Below are 26,200 nucleotides of genomic sequence, written 5' to 3' on the forward strand. Positions count from 1 at the left end.
TTTATAACCTGAACTTTATTTCTCCAGGAGAGATTTCTCCTTTTTCTCTCTGGAGAATTCTGTTTCACCAATGGATTCTTTCTTTCTTTCTTCTTTCTTTCTTTCTTTCTTTCTTTCTTTCTTTCTTTCTTCCTTTCTTTCTTCCTTTCTTCCTTTCTTCCTTTCTTTTTCTTTCTTTCAAAGATTTTATTTATTCATGACAGACACACACACACACACACACAGAGAGAGAGAGAGAGAGAGAGAGAGAGAGATATGCAGAGACACAGGCAGAGGGAGAAGCAGGCTCCATGCAGGGAGCCTGATGTTGGACTCGATCCCGGATCTCCAGGATCACACCCCGGGCTGAAGGCAGCGCTAAACCTCTGGGCCACGGGGGCTGCCCCTGGATTGTCTTTCAAGGCCTGGATTGTACCCTGTTGTCTCTGAGTCATTGGGCACACCATCCCCACTGTTGTTTTCACTGCCTAACTAACCTCTACCCATTCAGTAGGCCTCAGCTTAGACAGCACTTTTTCAAGAAAGCCTTTTGTTCCCCTCTGTTCCCCAGGTTTGGGTAAGGTACTCCATCTGTGTGCCTCTGTGGCACCTGATATTAGCTCTGTCATAGCATTAGCCATGTTGCTTTATGTGTTTGTCTTTATCCTCTGCAATTTTGTAAACTCTTAAGGGGTAGAAGTTCCTGGACACCTGGGTGGCTCAGCCAGTTAAGGGTCTAATTCTTGGTTTCAGTTCAGGTTGTGATTTTGGGGTTGTGAGATCAGCCCCATGTGGGGCTCCATGCTCAGTATAGAGTTTGCTTTAGAGTCTCCTGCCCTTTCCCCTGTGCTCATGTAAGCACATATACTCTCTCTCAAGTAAATAAATAAATCTTAAAAAAAAAAAAGAAGAAGAAAGAGTGGGAATTATGTCCAATTTCCATGCTATCTCCACCTCCCAGCAGAGCATGTTCAATGAATAGTTGCTCGTTCATTTATTAAAAAAAGGGCCTATTATATGTTATTCTAGACACTGTGGGTAAAGCAGCAAATATAACAAAGTCACACAGAGCTTGTTTTTTTGGTGGAAAATCTGGCTACTGAATAAGCACACATGTAGTTTGTTGGGTAATGAGAAGCATTGTGAACAAAATAAGGAAGTGTAAGGAACAGAGCATGGGAGCTAGAGCAGAGTCAGGTAAGAGCTCTCTGATCAGGTGGCAATTGGACTTAAACCTGAATTAAGAGTAGGAGTCTTGTAGACATCAAAGTGAAGAATGTTTCTGGCATATGTAACAGTAGATATCCAAGGAACAGCAGAGCCCAGTCTGCAGCTAGGTAAACAGTGAACAGAGGGTTAAGTGATGAGAGATGACATCAGAGTCTGGAGCCACACCACATACTGTTTTTCAGGCCATGGTAAGTGTTTTGAATTTTATCCTGAGTGATAAAGTGAGCCAAGTGAGGTTTTCAGCAGAGATACAAAGTGATTTTGCATACTTTCAAAAGCTCACTCTAGCAGCTAGGTGGACTCTAAACTGGTGGGGCTGGGAGTTTAAGGGTGGAGGCAGAGCATGTAAAAGGCTCTTGCATGTATGGGCTGGAGAGGACACTGGCTTGGACTAGAGTGGGAATGGTGGAAAGGGGTTAGGTTTTAGGTAGACTTTTTAGACAGAGCCAATAGGAACTGCCTATGGACTAGTTGTGGGATGTGGAAGGGAAGGATTCAAGGATGAGATCAAGGTTTTTGTAGCTGGAAAGACTGGAAGAGGTGATATTTACTTATTAGGAAAGGACTAGGCAAGGAGCAGACGAATGGTCATGGCCAGAGGGCAGAGTGCATGTAAACAGAGCTCAGATGTCTGAAAACCAAACCCTGAGGTGCTTCTCTAGGAATCAGGAAGATGAAGGATCAGGAAAATAGGCTTAGAAGGAACAGCTAGCAAAGTGGCAGGAAGGGCAAAAAAGAGACACGCTAGAAATCAGGTGAAAAAAAAAAGTATTTCAAGAGTCAGGCATGCTAAATGCCAGTTCATGGAAGATGGCTGAAAATAGGCCACTGTGTTACCAAAGTGGAGGTCCTTAAAACCTTGACAAGAGCACTTCTTATGGAATATTTGATTAGAGTGGCTTCAAGAGAAAGGGAGGAAAGAGGAAAAAGTGAAACTAGGCAATATTTTTTAGAGTTTTATTGTAAAGGGGAGCATAAAAATCAACTGTTTGGGAATTGCTGGGTGATAGGTGTCAAGAAAGACATTATGCAGGGTGCCTGGGTAGCTCAGTTGTTTAAGTGTCCAACTCTTGATTTCAGCTCAGGTCTTGATCTCAGGGTCCTGGAATCAAGTCCTGAGTTGGGCTCTGGGCTCAGTGTGGACTCTGCTTGTCCCTCTCTCTCTGTTCCTCCCCCTGCTCATGCTCTTTCTTTGTAATTAGTAACAAATAGATAAACAAAATCTTAAAAAGACATTATGAATTACAGTGACATTTCTTTTAAATTCCATGATTAGGACTATCTCCTAACCAGACTTTTTGAGGATCAAACTTCCTATTTCTTTGCATTGCCTATAATGTTTAGTATACTACCTTGGAAATAACAAGATCAAGAATAACTACTGTTAGCTGAAGGGTTACCATGCGCCCAGTTTAATCTAAGCATTTTACATACAATCCTTTATCCAATCGACACAGCCACCTTAATTCTAGATTAAGACTTGGAAAGATTCAATGACTTCCTCATGGATGTGAATATGGGTCCACTCAACTTGACAATACCTGCTATAGGTTGAATTGTGTCCCCTTAGAAAAGATGTTGGTGTTCTAATTCCTAGTACTACTTCAGAATGTGAACTTACTTGGAAATAGAATCATTACAGAGATAATTAGTTAAGATGTGGTCCCACTGGAGTAGGGTAGGCCCTCTGTCCTTGCAACAAGATGGCATGTGAGGACACAAAGAGAATGTTACATCGTGATGAAGGCAGAAGTTGGAATGAGGCAGCTGTAAGCCAAGGAATGGCAAGGTTTGCCAGCAAGCCACCAAAGGCTAGGAAGAAGCAATGAAAGACACCCCCTTTGGGTTTCAGAGGGAGTATGGCATTGCTGACACCTTGAATTCTAATCTCCAAAACTGAGACAATAGATTTCTGTTGTTTTAAGCCACCTAGTTTGTGGGTAGCCCTAGGAAGCCCTAGGAAATGAAGACAACATCCTATCACCTTCTTTGCTGAAAATGTACATGTAGGTTGCTTAGTTGGTATCTGCTGACAAACCAAAATGAATCTATGGGAAAAAACTAAAACTTGAGTTTGCCATTTCACTATGTGAGATCATAGTTAACCTTAGTAAAACTTAAAAGATATCCATTTTTAGGTGGTAAACAGTGCACCTTTACCTACCAAAAGCATCATATATTAGTGCATTTATAAATGTTACATCTTCATAAGGAAGATGTCTACTATAAACTCAAGAATAATTTTTGCAGAATGAGAATGGCTCACCCATGAAAATGTCATGAACAATGCTGTTATTTGACAATCTTGATAGATTTCCAAATTCTGTAGGTGTTTGTATAACTCCAGTCTCAGTGAAGTTGTGATAACAATAGTAGATCCTATGTTTATCCCGCAGTATTAATTCTGGCATTGCTGCATATATGAAATGCGGAGTTAAAAAACTGTCAATAGAGACGTCTAAGGCAAAGTCTTGGTACACCCACTGTTCTGTATCTTCATTGTACATTACCACATAAATTGTTTTGTTGACTCTACATGTAGTGCAGTAATTTAATAATAAGGCGAGTTCCAATGGGTGTCCTGGATACTCAACATTGTGTATAGTCAGCGTAGCAGCTGGTGATATATTTAGAAGGTTTTTAAGTTTTTTGGTAGTTATTATTTTAACAAACTTAAGGAAAGTGTATCCAAGATAAACTTCATTTTCTGTCCAGATTGCCATGCTACTTCTTCTTTTGGCCTGTAACAAAATTGAACATAATTAGAAAATCTTTGGTTTTAGGGATAGTTCTAACAATTCCAGTCTTCTCTATATTTAAAATGTAGTAATTACTAAGGTCTAACTTTTAGTGTATTTCTGAATAATACTCCAGGCATTGAAATATACTACATAGAGATATATTCATAAATATAAATTATTTCAATAATTTTATTCTTTGATAAATTGTTTCCATCTGTAGAAATAATTCCCTTTTAAAGCCTCAGAGAATATCAGCCTTTTCTTTTCTCTCTTTTCTTTTCTTTTTTTTTCTTTTCTTCTCTATTTATCCACTCTGGTCAGGAGTGCGCCTTTGATGTTAACTATGGTCAAGATACACTTCAAACACTGAGTTAATTTTGGAATTATAGTTTCCTTGGATATGAGATTATCCAAGGAAGACAGAACTGAAAACCTTAGATAACTCGATACCACCCTTTTATGAACATAGGCTGTTAGAGTGGAAGGCCACTGAAAGACTGCTATGTCTGAAATTCAGTGGGCCTAATTTCACTGAGAGAGCCAAGGTTCCCCCTGTCTCCCCTTCCCAACTGATTCTAATACTTAGAGATTTTTACTTATTATATAACTTCTATGTTCACAGCAATTAAAAGGAATCTCTTCGGCACATCTTGTCTCCTTAAGTTTATGTGATGTACAAATATTTAGTATTGGATATACTCAGGATGTAGACAGGTATCAAACCGGTAACCAGAGAAACAGACTATTTGCTAAAGAGTCATTTCAGCAAAAAGCCATTTTATCAAATGAAGATTCAATTTTTCTTTAAGATTTTTTAATTTATTCATGAGAGACACAGAGAGAGACACAGGCAGAGGGAGAAGCAGGATCCCTGCAGGAGCCTGAAGAGGGACTCCATCCCGGGACTCGATCCCGAGACTTGATCCTGGGACTCGATCCTGGGATTCCAGGATCATGCCCTGGGCTGAAGGCAGGTGCTGAACGACTGAGCCACCCAGGGACCCCCTGAAGATTCAATTTAAAATTTAGAGCTTATGTTGCTTTAAATGAGTGTGAAACAATCCTGGAAGAGGAAATATATAAGAAACAAAATGATGAGCCCTTCATAGAAAAGATTCATAGTTATTCCCATTCTTGGCAGAGGGATGAGAATCCATCATAAATAGGACAGATGGGAATTCCAAGGAATGAATTTTTACCCACCCACAAACTTTCCCAGAGATCTTCACTTAGTGCTTGGGTATAGTAAGCCAAATATTTTTGGGACAAGGTGGGAAGCTAATAGAACCTCCTGAAACATTTGGGGCCTCTGCCAAATATAAAGCAGTAATCCTCTGAAGACAGGGAGGGGAGCAGGCAGCAAGGCAGCAAAGTTGAGAGAAATCCAAATGCATTCTTGATTCTCAGCTACCATAGGCTGGGAGTGGGTAAGAGAGCTGAGAGAAACTCTCCCTCTGACACATGGTTGGCCTTTACAGAGTGTAAAGAGTCTCCCTGCCATGACTTGGGGCAGGGAAGCAGGAGAGAGAGATAGAGAGATCTCCCAATGCAGAAAAATCCAGAGCAAGATGAGAGAGGAAAGAGAATCCCTTAGTAATCAAAAAGCTGGTGGTGAGGCTGTAGAGCAGAGACAACTCTCCTTGGGTTTGGAAAGGTGGTGGCCAGTTGTAAAGTATGAAGAGATCTCTGGAATCTTGTCAGTGCTAAGAGCCCAGCACGGCTAAAGAAAAAACAACTCATAAAAATGCTGAAGGACTTAATAGAAAAGATGAGCAACATGAGGGCAGACATGGGAAATTTCAGCTGAGATAAATGATAAAAAAGAACAAAGTGAAAATGCAACATATGAAAAAGTATGATATCAGGAATAAAAAATTATTCAATGGATTCAAGAGTAAAGTAGGAAAAGCCTCGGAGTAGAGAACTTAAAGACAGGTTAATATATAAACTAAAATACAAAGAAAGAAGTAGGGTAAAAAAAATGAACAGATTGCCTGAGATCTGTGGGACAATATTAAAGGGCACCACGTATGTGTCTTTAAACTCTTAGAAGGAGAAGAAAAACAGAATGGTGCAGAAGAAATATTTGAAGAGATAATGTCCAAGAACACCCCTAAATTAATGAATGACATAATCCCAGAACCCAAGAAGCTCAGCTGAACTACAAACAGGATACATACAAAGGAAATCATACCTAATCACATAATAAAAGTGCTGAAAACCAAAGATAAAGAGCAAATTCAGAAGGTGGCTACAGATAAAAAGACATATTGTATATATGAGAACAATGGCATGAATAGTGGCTGACTTCTTACCAAAAATGATGAGGCTATGGCCTCTTAGATAATGGAATGATGTTTTTATAAATTGCTTTACAAACAACAAAAAACATCTGTCAACCTATCATTCTGTATTCAGTGAAAAATGTCCTTCAAAAATGAAGGTAAAAATAAAGACACTTTTATGCAGATGAATGCTGAGAAAACTAGTTATACAAGAAAATTCAAAGACCCTGTTCAGGCTGAAGGGAAAGGAGTTCAGGAAGAACTCTGGATATGCAAACAGAAATAAAGCATACCCAGGAGGATACATATATATATATATACACATATATATACACACAATGTATATACATATATATGCTTGTATATATATGTATATATATGACTTAATTTGTATATGTATATATGACTTATTTTGGTATCAGTTGATATTTACATGCCTATATATCTTTATGACAATTGATATTTTTTTAAAAAGATTTATTTATTTATTTATTTGAGAGAGAGAGAATGAGTGAGAGTGACAGAGGAAGAGGGAGAGAGAATTTCAAGCAGATTCCTCACTAAGCAGGGAGCCTGACACAGGTCTCAATCTCATGATACTGAGATTACAACCTGAGGTGAAACCAAGGGTTGGACACTTAACTGACTGCACCACCCAGGTGCCCCATATAACAACTGACCTTTTAAAGCAAAAATATTAACAACACATTTTGATATTTATAGCCTATTTAGAAGTAAAATATGAGAGAAGAGTACAAAGGGTGGGTGGGTATAAATGAAATCACACAGATAAAAGTTTCTTAACACTGTTGAGATGTATGTATTATTTGAAATTAGACTCTGATAAGTTAATGATTATGGTATAGCCAAGTGCAACCAATAAAAAATAGTTTGGAATAAAAAAGAATCATCACAGTAAAAAACACAGAGATACTGAAAAATATATGATTATTTCAGAAGACAAGAAAAGAGAAACAAAACAAGTGAGGTTAATAGAAAACAATTGCCAAGAGGGTAGACCTAACTCCATCCATAGCAATAGTTATGTTGAATCTAAATGGACAGAAAGCTTTAATTTTAAGGCACATGTTGTCATCCAGGAGAAGAAGCAAGACTCTGCAGTTTATAAGAAACATAAAGTCACAGACATATTGATAGTAAAAGGATCAAAAACAACCATGCACCATAAGGCATGAAACAAGACAGCCTAGTGCATACCCTCTAAAAAAGTTCAGATAGTAAAAGATTGAACATTGGGTGACGGGCACTTAGGAGGGCCCTTGATGGGATGAGCACTGGGTGTTATACTACATGTTGGCAAATCAACTTCAATAAAAAAATTAAAAAGATTGAACACACCCCAAATTGGTGAGATATGGAACTAAATGAAAAAAGCCGCTTTAAATATTTTATGCCTAGCTTTATAATAAATTCTGATACATGATAGAAGAAATACTTTGCTACTCCATCTGCTTCCAACCCTCATCTCTTTACTCTTTCATATATTTTAGTATCAGCATATTGAACTCCACAAAGTAACGTTGTGATTTTGATTGGAATTGCAACAAGTCTATAGATAAATCTGGGAAGAATTGAAAAGCTTATAATATTCTGTATTATAATCCATGAACATGATATAGCTATTTATTTATTCAGATCTTCATTAATATATTTTTTAAAGATTTTATTTATTTATTCATGAGAGACACACAGAGAGAGAGGCAGAGACACAGGCAGAGGGAGAAGCAAGCTCCCTGCAGGGAGCCTGATGTGGGACTTGATCCCAGGTCTCCAGGATCAGACCCAGGGCTGAAGGCAAACGCTAAACCGCTGAGCCACCTGGGCTGCCCTTCTTTAATATTTTTGATAATTATTTTTTATCTCAAACAAGATCTCAGGCGTTTTTAGTGGCATTTATTTTTAGGTATCTGTAATTTTTTTGTTCTATCTTGAATTTCCATATGACTTTTAGAATCAGCTTCTCAATTTCTTTTGTATAATGGCTGCCCATTGGGATTTTAACTGATGTGTGCTGAATTTCTCAAGCATAGACATCTCACCATTAACAGATCTCTCCATTTAAGTCTTTTATTTCACTCAGTAATGTTTTGTGGCCTCTGTATGTGTGTGTGTGTGCACGTGTGAAGTATATGTGTGATGTCTGTGGTATGTGTGTGTGATATGATTTCTTTTAAGTTTTAATTTAAATTCCAGTTAGCTTCAGGTGTATGATATCTTCCATGCATCATCTGGTGCTCATCATGACAAGTGCACTTCTCAGTCCTCATCATTTATTTCCCCCACTCCCCCTCCCAACTCCCCTCTGGTGACCATCAATATATTCCCTGTAGTTAGGAGTCTGCTCCTTGGTTTACCTCTCTTTTCTTCCCCACTTTACTCTCCCAGTATCTGGTACTTTTGATTGGATAAGAGAAATTGTGACTATTACCTTGTTGAGTGCTGAATATTCTTAATAAATACTCGAGTTTTTTTCTGAGATTTAATTAAGTTACTGGGAAACAGTTGGATCCCTTTGGGTCTTGTTTTTAAGATTTGTTCAATAGGACCAGAGAAGCATTTGGTTTGATGAAATTTATTCCTCAGTACTGAGGCCAGACCTTTAGAGCACTCTACCCGACCTCCCATGAATCACTATGAGCATTTTCAATTTGGCTGGTTAGAAGACGTACCATTCCTATCCCTGTGTAAGTTATAAATTCTATTGCCTAGTCCCTTCAGCTATCTCCCAGATTGGACAGTTTCCCCCAGATTGGACAGTTTCCTCACATACATACACTTATTAGTACTCTGCTGAATACACAAGGGGAACCCTTTGCACATATCTGGAATTCTATGTGCAGTTCTTTCATCTCTGATATTCTGCTTTGCAAACTCTGGCCACCTTGTTCTCGCCTCTCAGTTCCACTTCCCGAACTCAGGGAATCTGCTAGACTCTGCCTGAGTTTCCTGTGTCCTCGTTCCATGATCTGGGAACTTTCTTAGGACTTTAATCTGGGACAATTGCAGGGCTCATCTTGATATACAATGTCTTGAGAGGCACCGTTTCATACATTCTGTTCAGTTTTTTTGTTTTTATATATTATTCAGGAAGGTAAATATATAGTCCCTGCTTTTTAACTTCATCTTGACCAGAAGTGGAAGTTTCTAATATAATCATTTAACGCTATAAATTTCCCTCTAAGAACTGCTTTAGCAGCATCCCATAAAATTGGATACCTTATACTCTTATTTATATTCAGTTAAAAGACTTTCTAATTTCCCTTGAAATATCTTATTTAACACAAATTATTTAGAGGTGTATTGTTTAATTTCCAAGGATTGGGGTATTTCCAGATAGAGTTCTGTTTTTGACTTCTAGTTTAATTCCATTGTGTTTAGAGAACATTCTTTCAAATTTGCTGAGGTTTACTCAATGACTCTGTATATGGTCTATCTTGATAAATGTTCCATGAACACTTGCCAAGAAATGTATTCTGCTGCTGTTGGGTAGACTGTTCTATACATTTTAATTAGATTCAGTGAGCTGCTCAGTTCTTCTACACCCCTGCCTATTTTCTGCTATTCTATTTTCAACTGTAATTACAGACTTGTTCATTTCAACTTCAATTCCATCAGTTTTGATATAGTTTTAAAATGTTGTATTTGTATTTTGATTTTCAGTTAAATATTATTTCTAATTCCCTTAAAACTGTCTTTGTTCAGAGTTATTTAGATGTGTATTTGTGAATTTTCAAATACCTGAGGGCTTTGTACATATCTTTTTTTTAAAAATTGATTTCTAGTTTAATTCTGTTAAGATCAGAGAACATACTTTGACTTCTATTCTTTTAAATATGTTAAAGTTTGTTTTAGGTTCCAAAATATCGTCTATCTTAGTTAATAGTCCCTGTCTACTTGAAAAGTATGTACTTTCTGCAGTTGATAGGTAGAGTATGTTTTACAAATGTACTATTAGGTCAAGTTTGTTGATAGTATTACTTAGGAGTCAGCAAACTTTTTCTGGAAAGGGCCATACAGCAAATACTTTAGGTTTGGGGCCATATAACCTCTGTTGGAAATTTTCATCAGTGCTGTTGTAGTGCAAAAGCAGGCAGATATTATACATAAACAAATGAGAATGACTGTGTTTCAATACCATTTACAAAACCATTTACAAAAAAGGTGGCAAAGTGGATTTGACTGATGAGCAATAATTTTCTGATCCCTGCTGTAGTTTCTTTGTACATCCTTGTGATTTTGTCTTTACTTGTATGTTTTATCTATTCCTGAAGGAGTGTGGACATCTTCCAAAAAATTTGTAGACTTATCTATTTCTTTTTTCCATTCAATTAATTTTGGTTCTTGTGTTTTGAAGATTTGTTGTTAGGTATGTCACATTTAGGATTTTTATGTCTTCTTGATGAATTGATCCTTTTATCATTATATAATGCCCCTTTTTATCCTGATTGTTTTCCTAGTTTGATACTAACAAGCCATTCTATCTTTCCTGTAATTAGTGTTTTCTTGATATATCTTTTCTAATATTTTACTTTTAATTCAACAGCATCATTTTAAGTGGACCTCTCATAGAATGCATACAGTTTGATCTTTTTTAAAAAATCCAATTTATCCATTCTTCAGTAGATGGACACTTGAGCTTGTTTCCATAATTTGGCTATTGTAGATAATTCTGCTATAAACATTGGGGTGCATATATCCCTTTGAGTTAGTGTTCTTGTATTCTTTGGGTAAACAGTAGTGTAATTGCTGGATTATTAGATTTTTAACTTTTTGAGAAACCTCCATACTGTTTTCCAGATTGGCTGTACCAGTTTGTATTCCCACCAACAGTACAAGAGGGTTCCCTTTTCTCCACATCCTTGCCAATACCTGTTGTATCTTGTGTTGTTGACTTTACCCATTCTGATGGGTGTGAGATGCCACCTAATTGTAGTTTTGATTTGTATTTACCTGGTGATGAGTGATGTTTAGCATCTTTTCCTGTGTCTGTTGGCCATCTGCACGTGTTCTTTGGAAAAATGTTTATTTATGTCTTCTGCCTATTTTAAAATTGGATTATGCATTTTTGGGGTGTTGAGTTTTATGATTGATGAATGGATAAAGAAGTTGTCACACACACACACACACACACACACACACACACATTGGAAATGGAACATTACTCAGCCATAAAAAAGGAATGAAACCTTGCCATTTGCAACAATGTAGATGTAGCTAGAGAGTATTAGGCTAAGTGAAATTAGTCAGAGGAAGACAAGAACCATATAATTTCATTCATGTGTGGAATTTAAGAAACAAAACAAGTGAGCAAAGGGAAAGAAAAGAGAGAGAGAGAGGCAAACCACGAAATGGATTCTTACCTATAGAGAACTGATGGTTACCAGAGGGGAAGTGGGCGAAGTAAGTGATGAAGCTTAAGAAATGCACTTGTGATGAGCACCAGGTGTTGTATGGAAGGGCTGAATCACTATACTGCACACCTGTAACTAATATCACACTATATGTTAACTACTTGGAACTTAAGTAGGCTCCACATCTGTCCACAGTCTGGGGCTGGAACTCAGGACTCTGAGATCAAGACCTGAGCCAAGATCAAGAGTTGGAAGCTCAACTCACTGAGTCATCCAGGTGCCCCCAACTAACTGGAACTTCAAAAACTTAAAAAAAATCCAATTTGACAATTGATGCCTTTTAATTAGTGCTCTGGCCATTTAAATTTAATGAAATTATTGATATTTTTCTATATATCTCTATTTTATTGTTTAAATTGTATCCTCTGTTTTTGTTCCACTGTTTCCCTTTCTGCTTTCTTTTGGATTATTTGAAAAAAAATTTTAGTATTCCATTTTAATTTATATATTGGGTTGTTTTTTATTCTATCAGTTAAATTTTGTTAGTGGTTGCAGCCCCTAGTGCTCTAGGGGTTGCAATTTATGCCCTTACTTTTCACCTACTTAGAATTAATACTTTAACATTCTAAGTGCTATAAAGACACATCACTACTCCATAGGTTCCTTTATCCTTCCCCATTACGTTGTAATTATCCTATATATCAAGATACATTAAAAGCTCCACCAGAAAATATGTTTTAAATTTTGATTTTGGGCAGCCCGGGTGGCATCTGCCTTTGGCCCAGGGCGTGATCCTGGAGACCCGGGATCCGGTCCCATGTCGGGCTCCCTGCATGGAGCCTGCTTCTCCCTCTGCCTGTGTCACTGCCTCTCTGTGTGTGTGTGTCTCTCATGAATACATTTTTAAAAATCTTTAAAAAAAATAAAATAAATTCTGCTTTTATACATTTTTTGTCATATCTATTTTAAGGAACTTAAGGGGATAAAAATAATCTACTATATTTACTCATATATCTACCATTTCTGTTGTTCTTTATTGATCTGATGTTTTAAATTTTCCATTTCATTTCTTCCTGAGCTTCATTAGGCATCTATTTCTTTTAGAACAGATCTGTTGGTAACAATTCTCTTAGTTTTCTTTTTTTTTTTCTTAGTTTTCTTTCATCTAAAAATGTCTTTTTCTCCTTAATTCCTGAAAGATATTTTTGTCTAGAAATAGAACTCTAAGTTGATATTTCTTTTCTTTCAGCATTTAACATTGTTTCATTGCCCCCTGTCATCTATGGCTCCAAATGAGAAATCTGCCATCATTTGAATCATTGTTTTCCTATATATGATATGTCATTTTTCTATGGGTGCTTTCCAGTTTTTTTCCTTTAGTTTTTAGTAGTTTGATTGTGAATTTCTTTGCAGTTACCTTGTTTGGAGTTTGCTGAGATTCATGACCCCATACATTTATATTTTTTGCCAAATACAGGAACCTTCTAACCATTAGTCATTCTAATCTTTTTTCTACATGATACTCTTTCTCCTCTCTTTCTTGAGACTTCAATGACATGAATGTTAGACCTTTTGGTATCAAACCATGGGTCTCTAAGACTTGGTTCAATTTTTTAAAAAAGATTTATTTATTTTAGAGAGAGAGAGCACACACAGTGGCAGAGGGAGTGGAGAGAGTGTCTCAGGCAGATGCTCCACGGAACAGGGAGCCTGACATGAGGCTCGATTTTATGACTCTGAGATTAGACTTGTGCCAAAACCGAGAGTTCGAGACTTGATCAACTGCACTCCCAGGTAATCCAGACTCGGTTGAGTTTGACAATTTTTTCTACTGTTTAGATTGGAAAGTTTCTATTGATGTCACTTGAGTTTTGCTGACTGTTTCCTCTATCATATCATTTCCATTTTGCTATTGAGCACGTCTAATATGTTTTCATTGCAGTTATTCTATTCATATTCTAAAATATCTGGTTTTGATTCTCTAAAATAGTTTTAAGCATTCTTCTTCTCAAGGATAGTTTTACTGAATGTATATAATTTCAGGTTGACAATAATTTTATTTCAGTTGAGTGTTTTACTCTTTTCTGGCTTCCACTGGTCCTAATTATTTTATTGCCTTGCTTATGATTTGTCTTCTCTGAATGGATACTTTTAATATCTTATTAGTCTTTGATACCATGCAATTTGATTATTTTGTGCTAAGTGGGCCATATTTTTTATCATATCAATTGGCATTTCTTAGTACTTCTGGACTGAGGATTGGTATCTTTAAATCTGAAAAATTCTCAGTTCTTTCTCATCTCTCTAATCTTTCTTTTTTTCCCTATTAAGCATATGAGGTTTTTTTACATTTTAAAAATTTAAATTCAATTTGTCAACATGTAGTATAACACCCAGTGCTCATCCCATCAAGTGCCCTCCTCAGTGCCTGTCACCCAGTTACCCCATCCCCCCACCCACCTCCCCTTCTGCAACTCTTTTTTTGTTTCCCAGAGTTAAGAGTCTCTCATGATTTGTCTCCCTCTCTAATTTTTCCCACTCAGTTCCCACTCATTATCCTTTATAATCCCTTTCACTATTTCTTATATTCCATGTATGAGTGAAACCATATGATGATTGTCCTTCTTCAACTGACTTATTTCACTCAGCATAATACCCCCCAGTTCCATCCACATTGAAGCAAATGGTGGGTATTCATCTCTTCCAATGGCTGAGTAATATTCCATTGTGCGTGTGTGTATATATACATATACATACATACCACATCTTCTTTATCCATTCATCTTTCGATGGACACCGAGGCTCCTTCCACAGTTTGGCTACTGTGGACATTGCTGCTATGAACATTGGGGTGCAGGTATCCCAGCATTTCACTACATCTGTATCTTTGGGGTAAATACCCGATAATGCAATTGCTGGATCATAGGGTAGCTCTATTTTTAACTTCTTGAGGAACTTTCACACTGTTTTCCAGAGTGGCTGCACCAGCTTGCATTCCCACAGACAGTACAAGAGGGTTCCCCTTTCTCCACATCCTCTCCAACATTTGTTGTTTCCTGTCTTGTTAATTTTTGCCATTCTCACTGGTGTGAGGTGGTATCTCATTGTTGTTTTGATTTGTATTTCCCTGATGGCAAGTGATGCGGGCACTTCCTCATGTGCTTGTTGGCCATGTGTGTCTTCTTTGGGGAAATTTTTGTTCATGTTTTCTGCTCATTTCATGATTGTAATTTTTTGTTTCTTGGGTGTTGAGTTTGATAAGTTCTTTATAGATCTTTGATACTAGTCCTTTATCTGATATGTCATTGGCAAATATCTTCTCCCATTCTGTAGGTTGTCTTTTTGTTTTGTTGGCTGTTTCTTTTGCTAGGCAGAAAGAAGCTTTTTATCTTGATTAAGTCCCAATAATTCATTTTTGCTTTTGTTTCCCTTGCCTTCATAGATGCATCTTGCAAGAAATTACTGTGGCCAAGTTCAAAAAGGGTGTTGCCTGTGTTCTCCTCTAGGATTTTGATGGAATCTTGTCTCACATTTAGATCTTTCAAGCATTTTGAGTTGATCTTTGTGTATAGTGTAAGAGAGTGGTCTAGTTTCATTCTTCTGTACATGGCTGTCCAATTTTACACCACGTTTTGAAGACACTGTCCCTTTTCCAGTGGATATTCTTTCCTGCTTCATCAAATATTAGTTGACCATAGAGTTGAGGGCCCATTTCTGGGTTCTCTATTTGGTTCCATTGATCTATGTGTCTATTTTTGTGCCAGTACCATCCTGTCTTGATGATCACAGCTTTGTAATACCGCTTGAAATCTGGCATTGTGATGCCCCTGGCATTGTTTTTTTTTTTTTCAATATTCATCTGGCTATTTGGGGTCTTTTCTGATTCCATACAAATCTTAAGGTTATTTGTTCCAACTCTGTGAAGAAAGTCCATGGTATTTTGATAAGGATTGCATGGAACATGTACATTGCCGTGGTAGCATAGACACTTTGACAATATTTATTCTTTCAATCCATGAGCATGGAATGTTTCTCCATCTCTGTCTTCCTCAATTTCTTTCAGAAGTGTTCTGTAGTTTTGAGGGTTTAGATCCTTTACCTCTTTGGTTAGGTTTATTCCTAGGTATCTTATGCTTTTGGGTGCAATTGTAAATGGGATTGACTCCTTAATTTCTCTTTCTTCCATCTCATTGTTAGTGTATAGAAATGCCACTGATTTCTGGGCATTGATTTTGTATCCTGCCACATTGCTGAATTGCTGTATGAGTTCTAGCAATCTTGGGGTGGAGTCTTTTGGGTTTTCTATGTACAGTATCATGTCATCTGCAAAGAGAGAGAATTGGACTTCTCTGCCAATTGGGATGCCTTTTTTTTCTTCTTTTTGTTGTCTGATTGCTGAGGCTAGGACTTCTAGTACTATGTTGAATAATAGTGTGAGAGAATGGACATCACTGTTGTGTGTTCCTGATCTTAGAGGAGAGGCTCTCAATGTTTCCTCATTGAGAATGATATTCTCATTTATGAGAAAAGCTGTGGGCTTTTCATAAATGGCTTTTAAGACACTGAGGAATGTTCCCTCTATTCCTACACTTTGAAAAGTTTTAATCAGGAATGGATGCTGTATTTTGTCAAATGCTTTCTCTGCATCTATTGAGAGGATCATATGGTTCTTGTTTTTTCTCCTGTTGATGTGACCTATCATGTTGATTATTTTATGAGTGTTGAACCACCCTTGCATCCTGGGGATAAATCCCACTTGGTCATGGTGAATAATCCTCTTAATGTACTATTGGGATTCTATTGGCTAGTATCTTGGTGAGAATTTTTGCATCCATGTTCATTAGGGGTATTGGCCTACAACTATCCTTTTTGGTGGGGTCTTTGGTTTTGGAATCAAGGTAATGCTGGTCTCATAAAACGAATTTGGAAGTATTCCCTCCCTTTCTATCCTTCAAAACAGTTTTAGTAGAATAGGTATTATTTCTTCTTTAAATGTTTTATAGAATTCCCCTGGGAAACCAACTGTCCCTGGACTTTTGTGGCTTAGGAGGTTTTTGTTGACTGCTTCAGTTTCCTCACTGGTTATTAGCCTGTTCAGGTTTTCTGTTTCTTCCTGTTTCAGTTTTGGTAATTTGTGGGTTTCCAGAAATGCATGCATTTCTAGATTGCCTAATTTGTTGGCATATAGGCTTGTATTGTGATATATTTCCCTCTTAGGACTGCTTTTGTTGTATCCCAAAGATTTTGAGCAGTTGTATTTTCATTTTCATTAGTTTCTATGAATCTTTTTAATTCTTCTCTAATTTCCTGGCTGACCCATTCATCTTTTAGTAAGATGCTCTTTAACCTCCATGTGTTTGAGTTTCTTCCAAATTTCTTCTTGTGATTGAGTTCTAGTTTCAAAGCATTGTGGTCTGAAAATATGCAGGAGACAATCCCAGTCTTTTGGTATCAGTTGAGATCTGATTTGTGACCCAATATGTGGTCTATTCTGGAGAAAGTCCAATTTGCACTTGAAAAGAATCTGTATTCAGTTGCATTTGGATGGAATGTTCTGCATATTTCTATGAAATGTATTTGGTCCAGTGCATCATTCAAGGCCCTTGTTTCTTTAGTGATGGTCTGCTTATAGACTCTGTCATTTGCTGAAAGTGCCATTTTGAAGTCTCCTACTATTAGTATATTATTATATAAGTATCTCTTTACTTTGGTTATTAATTGATATACTTAGCAGCTCCCACATTAGAGGCATAAATATTCATGATTGTTAGGTCTTCTTGTTGGATAGACCCTTTAAATATGATATAGTGTACCTCTTTATCTCTTACTACAGTCTTTGGTATAAGCTCTAATTTATCTGATATGAGAATTGCTACCTCAGCTTTCTTTTGAGTACCATTTGAATGGTAAATGGTTCTCTACCCCTTCATTTTCAGGCTGGAGGTGTCCTTAGGTCTAAAATGAGTCTCTTGTAGACAACATGTAGATGGTTCTTGCTTTTTTATCCAGTCTGATACCCTGTATCTTTTGATGAGATCATTTAGCCCATTCATGTTCAGAGTAATTATTGAAAGATATGAATTTAGTGTCATCGTATTACCTATTCAGTCCCTGTTTTTGTGGATTGTTTCTTTGAGCTCCCTATTTCTTTTAGAGGATCCCTCTTAATATTTCTTGCAGAGCCAGTTTGGTGCTTACATATTCTTTCAGTTTCTGACTATCCTGGAAGCTCTTTATCATTCTTTCTACTCTGAATGACAGCCTTGCTGGATAAAGTATTCTTGGCTGCATGTTTTTCTCATTTTGTACCCTGTATATATCATGCCATCCCTTTCTGGCCTGCTAGGTCTCTGTAGAGGTCTCTAATTGATCTGACATTTCTCCCCATATAAGTTAAGAATCTCTTGTCTCAAGCTGCTTTAAGAATTTTCTCTTTATCTTTGAAATTTGCAAGTTTCACTATTAAATGTCCAGGTGTTGAATGGTTTTTACTGATTTTTGGCGGGGGAGGTCCTCTATATCTCTTGGATCTGAATTCCTGTTTCCTTCCCCAGATTAGGGAAGTTCTCAGCTATTATTTATTCAAACATACTTTGTGGTTCTCTCTCTCTCTCTCTCTCTCTCTCTCAGCCTCTTCTGGAATCCCAGTTAGGCATATATTCTTCCTTCTCAAGCTATCATCTATTTCCCTAAGCCTTTCCTCATGGGCTCTTAGCTGTTTTTCTTTTTCCCTCAGCTTCCTTCCTTTCTATCAACTTGTCCTCTATGTCACTCTTCCACTTCGTTAACCCTAGCAGTTAGAGCATCCAGTTTGGGTTGCATCTCAGTTAATCTATTTTTAATTCAGCCTGTTTAGATATCAATTCTGCAGTAATAAAGTCTCTAGAGTCCTTTATGCGTTTTTCCAGAGCCACCAGTAACTTTATAACTGTACTTCTGAATTGAATTTCTGACATCGTATTTAAATCCAGATTCTGTAACTCTGTGGCAGAGAGTATTGCTTCCAGTTCTTTCTTTTGTGGTGAATTCTTCCTTATAGTCATTTTGTCCCGTGCAGAGAGGCTGTATGAGTGGGCTGAATCAAAACTATCAAACTATGACCTAAGTAAAATACACCATAGATGATTGTGAAGAGGTCAGAGACCAGAAAATAAAAGAAAAACAAGAACAGAGCAAAATAAAACAAAAAGTGAAAAAACAACTTTTAAAAAAAAGTAGTAAAAAAAAAAAAAACAAAATAAAAAAAATAAAAGAGAAAAGAGAAAAGGGGGGGAGGGGATGGTGGTGGCGAGGAAGTGGTAGTGGAGAGAGAATGTAGTCTCCTTGAGGTGTCCTAGAGGGTGATCCTCTTGTTCTGAGTGTATTTTGTTCTGTATGTTAGAAGATGCTCAATCCCAAATTTATATAAGCCAGCAATACTTATATAAAGACCCAATATGACCACAAAAACAGAAACAAGATAAAAGAGGGGGTCAGAATGGGAAGAAAGAGAACTCACAGAATGAACCAACATGGTGTTCCATTTGGTTCTGGGTGAATTTGGTAGTGCGTTACAAGGTACTAACTTCCACCACTGTAAAACAAAATGAGACAGAAAAAACAAAAAACAAATACCCATATCTCATATATCTACCAAAATTAAATTGAATACACTGAAGGGAGTCCAGAAGTGAAAAATATATCTAAGACATGTAATTGTAGAAATATGAAAGTCAAAAAGGAAAAAAACTTAAAAATGAGTAGTTGGTAGTTAAGGTGGGAAAAGAAAAAATATTGGAAATTTTTAGCCTGATATAAAAACAAGTTGTAATGAAAAAAAAAAAAAAGGACCCTCTAGTTCTTTTTTTTTTTAAGATTTTATTTATTTATTCATGAGAGACAGAGAGAGAGAGAGAGAGAGAGAGAGGCAGAGACACAGGCAGAGGGAAAAGCAGGCTCCATGCAGGGTGCCCAACGTGGGACTCCATCCCTGGTCTCCAGGATCACGCCCTGGGCTGCAGGCAGCTCTAAATGGCTGAGCCATGCCAGCTGCCCAACCCTCTAGTTCAATATACTATTTTCACTCAGTCCTGGAGCTTTCCAGTGCTGCTTGTTTAGTAAATTTCCATTTCCCTTGTTCTTCCAGCATTTATTCTGGGGGAGGGGTCTGCTGCACTGATTCTTAGGTGTTTGTGCCTGGGCAGAATTGTCCAGCCCCTTGCCTAGTGCTTGGCTCAGTATGAGCTGTTTATCCTGTGAGACCTTTGTTCCCTAAAGGCCCCACCTCTCCAAGGTACAATGTGGAACAAAGAGGAAAGAAAAAAAAAGGCCATGGTCAGATTTCCAGCTGTGGAGTCAAGATCTCCAGGAGTAAGTAACCAGTCTCCCAGTCTACACTGGGCTACATGCTCCTGGGCCAGGCCTGGTGCACTGATCCACTGATCTGCACAGCTTGCGGGGTGCCCAGCAGAAGGAAAGGTCTCGCTTTCCTGTACCCTCCACACTTCTGGTCCCAGGGGGAATGGAGGATCTCCGGCTTTGTCCTCTGGTGCCCTAGGATCCAGAACCCTGTGCCGCTGGACCCACACTCCCAGGGACTGCCTCTCCCGAAGGGAATGGAGGACAGCCACCTCCATCTGTTGCCAGGCTCTAAAGTAACAGCAGCTCCAGAGCCAGCCCCTGTAACTGGCGGGCTTCTCCCAAATGCCCTGGAGGGCTGTGGCGCTCTAGCCCTTTACCGAAGGGGACCAGTGAGCTATCCCCCAGGCACCCCTCCTCTTATAGTGACTCCGGGAATCTTGATGCTTCGACCCCTCCTGCGATTCTGCCCAATTTCCCTGCTAAGCCCTTTTCCATCAGGGAAAACTCAGGCATGGATTTTTAAAATTCCTACTTCTCCAGGGCTGTGCTTTTGGGCCCTGGAGGCATTTGCTGCTCTGCTTTAGCCCTGCTAGTCTTGGTTCCCCCACTTTAGTTCTTTTTAATTTTTTTCACCTTCATACCTTATTAGTAGTGAATACATTTCTTTCAGCATTCCAGCTGTTCTCTCTTTACATCTCAGGTCAAATTCATAGGTGTTCAGGATGTTTTAAAAGTTATCTAGGTAAGTTTGTGGGACCAGATGAGCTGAGGACCCCTACTCTTCTGCCATCTTGCCCCCATTCTAAACTTTATTTTGGAATTCTAATTAGACATCTTGGATCTTCTCCACTGAATTTTACATTTCAATTTTCATTAGTTTTACCAAAGCTTATTACATAAAATTTAATATTTTAGCATTTATTTTTACATATTAAAATTTTTGAAGTACAATCCACATACAGAAAATGGATTGAATAGAAAAATATATAGCTGGAAGATTTATGACAAAACAGAGGTCTGTGTAATGACCTTAGAGATTTAGAAATGGAATATCATCAGAACTCCTGAATGCCACCCATGCGCTCTCACAGTCACTATGTTTTTCCTTTCCGGGATAATCACTATCCTAAATCTTAGAGTAATGAGTTTCTTGCTTTTATTTTTACTAATTGCCTTGCCATTTGGTAGATTCCTTTCTCCTTATGTCTTCCATTTATTTAAATCTATTAAAGATATTTTATATTTTGTCAACTTTAATACCTGATGTCTTTGCAGGAGTGATTCTATTCTTTATTGTTTCTCCTGACTCCCATGGCATCTTGTTTCTTTGTGTGTTTTGTCATTTTTTACTGTGAGGTCAATTTTTTTCAGAATGTGGAAAATTTTCAAAGCCTGACTTGAGGCTTAATTTCTCCAGAAATTGTTGTGTTTACTTCTGCTTGGTGCTAGCCTTAATGTTTTTTGAACTACACAGGTGCTGGGACTCTGGGCCCCAAAGCCCATGTGAGTCAGTTCCTGATGACAAATTTTATTTTATTTTATTTTTTAAAAAGATTTTTTTATTGGAGTTCAATTTGCCAACATATAGCATAACACCCAGTGCTCATCCCGCCAAGTGCCCCCCTCAGTGCCCATCACCCAGTCACCCCATCCCCCGTCCACCTCCCCTTCCACTACCCCTTGTTCATTTCCCAGAGTTAGCTGTCTCTCATGTTTTGTCACCCTCTCTGATATTTTCACTCATTTTCTCTCCTTTCCCTTTATTCCCTTTCACTAATTTTTATATTCCCCAAATTAATGAGACCATATAATGTTTGTCCTTTTCTGATTGACTTATTTCACTCATCATAATACCCTCCAGGTCAATCCACGTCGAAGCAAATGGTGGGTATTTGTCGTTTCTAATGGCTGAGTAATATTCCATGTATATATAGACCACATCTTCTTTATCCATTCATCTTTTGATGGACACCGAGGCTCCTTCTACTGTTTGGCTATTGTGGACATGGCTGCTATAAACATCGGGGTGCAGGTGCCCCAGCGTTTCACGGCATCTGTATCTTTGGGGTAAATCCCCAGCAGCGTAATTGCTGGGTCACCTGATGACAAATTTTAAAGACAGACTTTTCTCTCCTTTGAAGAGCTAAAGCTCACATAGATTTCATTATTTTGGAAAATTTTTGAAGGTTCTTGTTTTATGAAAAAATGATTATCAGATGTCCTACCTTGCACAGGCCCAAGGCCTTGTGTCCAAGTACCAGAGATCTAAATATCTAAATTAGTATATGTGCTTACAGAAGGTGAGATGTTAGAATTGGCTTATGCCTCTGGATTAGTGATCTAGGACTACCCCATTCCTCTCAGGATTTCCCCTACTTCCATATAATCCAACTATATCCTTAAAAAAAGTTTTAAAATTTTTACACAGCATTTTAGGTATTTTGTAACGTAATAGCTTTAGGATACCTTATTTACTATATTGTCAAAAGAGGAGTTAATTCATTTTTGAAAGTACACAGTCTTGGGGGAAATAATTTTTTGGACCTTTTGCCCATATCAAGGTAAAACAAAATGTGATAATATGGCTAACTTATTCTTCATAATAATATACAAGATTTGTTTTATTCTCTTTTGTTGGAAGTGTATCTCTATAAAGAGGCCTCTGAAAAGTTAGGTTAGGAAAATGGACTTATTTATAACCATAAATTAAATAACTCTGCAAAAGCTGCATAGTATAGTATCTTATATATCACTGAATTTCATAACACAGTAGGGACGCCTGGGTGGCTCAGCAGTTAAGCGTCTGACTTTGGCTCAGGTTGTGATCCTGGAGTCCCAGGATTGAGTCCCGTGTTGGGCTCCCTGCATGGAGCCTGCTTCTCCCTCTGCCTATGTCTCTGCCTCTCTCTGTGTGTCTCTCATGAATAAAATCTTTAAAAAATAATACAGTAAATCTATACAAACGTGTAAGTGTAATATACATAATATTTTACTGACCTTTAATAAATAGTTGATCCAACACCATTTTCTTGATGTAATGCCAATAATTCCACTATTGGGGAGATTTTCACTTATTCCCAGTCTTTTGAACTCAGTAAAACTCTTTATGTAAAGAACACCATTTATTAGAAAAAATATTCCATCCCTTGATAGGTTCACATCAGATATGCTGTGTCTTTCATCATCAGTCAAAATGTTTGGAGGCACTCTGATTCTGGTCCAAGTACGGAATGAATCATTTGTTTGAAAGGTTTCCATATCCGCTACCACAACAATATACGAAGGAACACAAGCAATCCAGGTTGCCATTAACTGACTACCAGCTGGTGAAGAGATCGGTAAAAATCCAGGAATCTCAGGTATTGTCAACAAAGGAGAGGTCAGCAGGAAAAGAAAATCTGCAATAAAGCAATCTTGAAAAGCCACTTGATTTCCTTTAATCTCCTTTAGCACATCTTCTGACGTCATTGGTACCAAAATACGCCAGGTCCTAAGAAAAAAAACAGAAAACATAAAAATAAAATGGTCTCTCTCTTCTCTCCTCCATCTCGTACATTGTTGACATTTATTATCTTAAAAAATTTTTTTTATTTTTATCAACATGAATCTGGGTTAAATTAAGTAGCACTAAAACGCTACCTCTGCCCCATTTCTCCTCATTCTTCACTCTTGTTTCCAAAGGAAAACAATCTTGACTCTTACACCTTTTTCATCTGCATTGTGTCTCCAAATTCTTATGCTTCTCTCTTAATATATGATTTTTACATATTATCTATTGGCTTCTTATATGACAGATGAAAATGTATTTCTCATAACAATATAACTACCAATATATCTCTTCTCCCAGTATCACATCATTTAACTAAATCTATAGTGTTTACATTGTTTTACTATGTGAATATTGTTTACTACTGTGTCAGTTATTTTGCTATAATTACATTTTCTTTTTTCTTTTTTTTTTTTTAAAGATTTTATTTATTTATTCATGAGAGACAGAGAGAGAAAGAAGCAGAGACACAGGCGGAGGGAGAAGCAGGCTCCATGCAGGGAGCCTCACGTGGGACTTGATCCCTGGTCTCCAGGATCACACCCTGGCCTGAAGGCGGCGCTAAACCGCTGAGCCACCCGGGCTGCCCCATACATTTTCATATATACATATATATTCATATTTCTTCTAGAGTTCATCATTATTTCATTTTGAAAATCCGTTGTTTCCTAAGTGTTCCAAAAGATAATGTGGTGGCCCATAATTTTTTCCATGTTTTAAATGCAGAGGTAATTTAGTACTTGTTTCACTTCATTACTTTTTGGGCTAAAGGCATCATTCACTGGATCCAGCACTTTGATCTTTCTTGTTTTGCTAAAGTACATTCTTCAGTACCTCTCTGTGAAAGTATATATGAACATAAATTTTTGAGACCCTGAATATCTGAAAATATTTTACACACCTGCTGGATAAATTCTCTAGGCAGAGAATTCAGAAATAATATATCCTTTTTTTTCTTAGTATTCTAAAATTTGACAGGGTTAAGTTTATCTTTTGAGTGGATATACAGAGGAATTCATGAAAATAAGCATTCTCCCATGTATCTTGGAAACTATGAAAAATTCTAGGGAGTTTCTCATCAGGGCAATCCAGGAGACATCAGGTTGTAGATGTTCAGTAAATGTCTCCTGAGTTTCCTATTTCCTCAATGTATACATACTTGGATGACGGCATTTTGCCCACTCAGAATGTGGTCCTGGCAGGGCAGGGGGACCCATGTTGGGGCAGTTGTAGGGTTGTCACCACACCTCTATACCCTAAACCATGCCACCATGAAACTCAATGCAACTACTGCTTTATGCAAGCCACACTACTGACTCTAGAACATCGGTTTCAAGTACAACTTCTACAATCATCAGTACCCTTTTTTTACACTGTCCACTGGCTATATGATAATCTCATATATGTGTAGCCACATTATAATGAGGTATTGGTGACTCTTCTTTTTGGATGGAGATCTATTTATCTACAAGGCCTAGAAAGGAGCCAGCACTCAAGGCCTGGTCAGGACATACCGACCATTTCAATATTCCATATCTATCATTTTGGTTTCAAGTGTTGATTTTTTTTTAAATGATTATACACTTTTCAAAATTATTTTCTTGGGAAGCCTGGGTGGCTCAGCGGTTGAGTGTCTGCCTTTGGCTCAGGGTGTGATCCTGGGTCTGGGGATTGAGTCCCTCATAGGGCTCCCTGTGAGGAGCCTGCTTCTCCCTCTGCCTACATCTCTGCCTCTCCCTCTGTGTCTCTCATGAGTAAATAAAATCTTTAAAAATTATTTTCTTACTTCTTTCCCATTTTATAACATCTTAGTTTTCTTTTACATATATAATATCTTCTCTTATTTCTGTGAAGATGTTATTTATGCTTTTTTGTGATCTTTTCTTTTGCTCCCTGCTATGTTTTGTTTCCTCTGAGTTCTATTGTTCTCTCTATTGATTTAGGTGTCTGATGTTCATGTTGGAAGCTTTCTGTAATTCTGATAGTCTCTGGATTTCCTTTAATATTTAAGAGGGAAGTTGTAACAAGTTGTGTCTCAGTTCGGAGGGATACTTCTCACCCCTCTTGTACTCCATCATGCTTCTCCCCTTCTGACTCCAAACTTCTTTTAATTAGGTCTGATCAGCTAATCAAATAAAAATCATCTTCTCTCTTGCCAGGAGGATATACACTAAGTTTCCATATTCAGGGAGCAGAGCTGGAGGAAAGAACTGAAGGCACACCAGAGGGTTCCCATCACTTTAGAATTCCTTCTGCAAGCCCTTAATTAATACAATTTCATGTTTTACTAAGTCAGTTACTTCTTTATCTCCTTTTACCTTCTGTTCTTGCTTCCCTTCCCATTGGTTCTCCTTTTAGGCTTATAACTACCTTAGTGAGATAATGGGAGAGAATAGGGACAAATAAATGCATTTAATCTGCCATGTTTAGTTTATCTCATTTAATCTGAATTTTATTAAGTCATGTTCTGCTTAGAAACTCAGTGGCCCCTTAATTATATCCAGGAAAAAATTCAAGCTATTCCAAATTATTTTCAGGGCATCTCTATATTTTTTCCTATTCAATTTCACTTGCCATATTTTATTTCAGGTGTGTTCTTCCTGTTTGCCCACCAAAACTGTGCTCTTCATCTCTCTTGGAGTGCTGATTTCATCTTCCTTGTGTTTATTTCACTGCCTTTTAATTCTCCCCAGAACTCTCTTCTAT

At 37.6% G+C, this 26,200-nt stretch overlaps 1 protein-coding gene across 1 annotated transcript in view; it reads right to left on the minus strand.

The window, feature by feature from the left end:
• Positions 1–26,200, minus strand: part of CATSPERE (catsper channel auxiliary subunit epsilon) — a 186,957-nt gene that overhangs the window by 61,897 nt on the left and 98,860 nt on the right. The window contains exons 9-10 of the mRNA XM_072733729.1: positions 22,945–23,437; positions 3,476–3,950 (exon numbers count right to left, since the gene is read on the minus strand). Of these exons, the coding sequence (XP_072589830.1) occupies positions 3,476–3,950; positions 22,945–23,437 (968 nt within the window). The remainder of the gene's footprint in view (positions 1–3,475; positions 3,951–22,944; positions 23,438–26,200) is intronic.

The sequence above is a fragment of the Vulpes vulpes genome, chromosome 13 (assembly GCF_048418805.1).
Source record: "Vulpes vulpes isolate BD-2025 chromosome 13, VulVul3, whole genome shotgun sequence".
Taxonomy (NCBI): Eukaryota; Metazoa; Chordata; class Mammalia; order Carnivora; family Canidae; genus Vulpes; species Vulpes vulpes.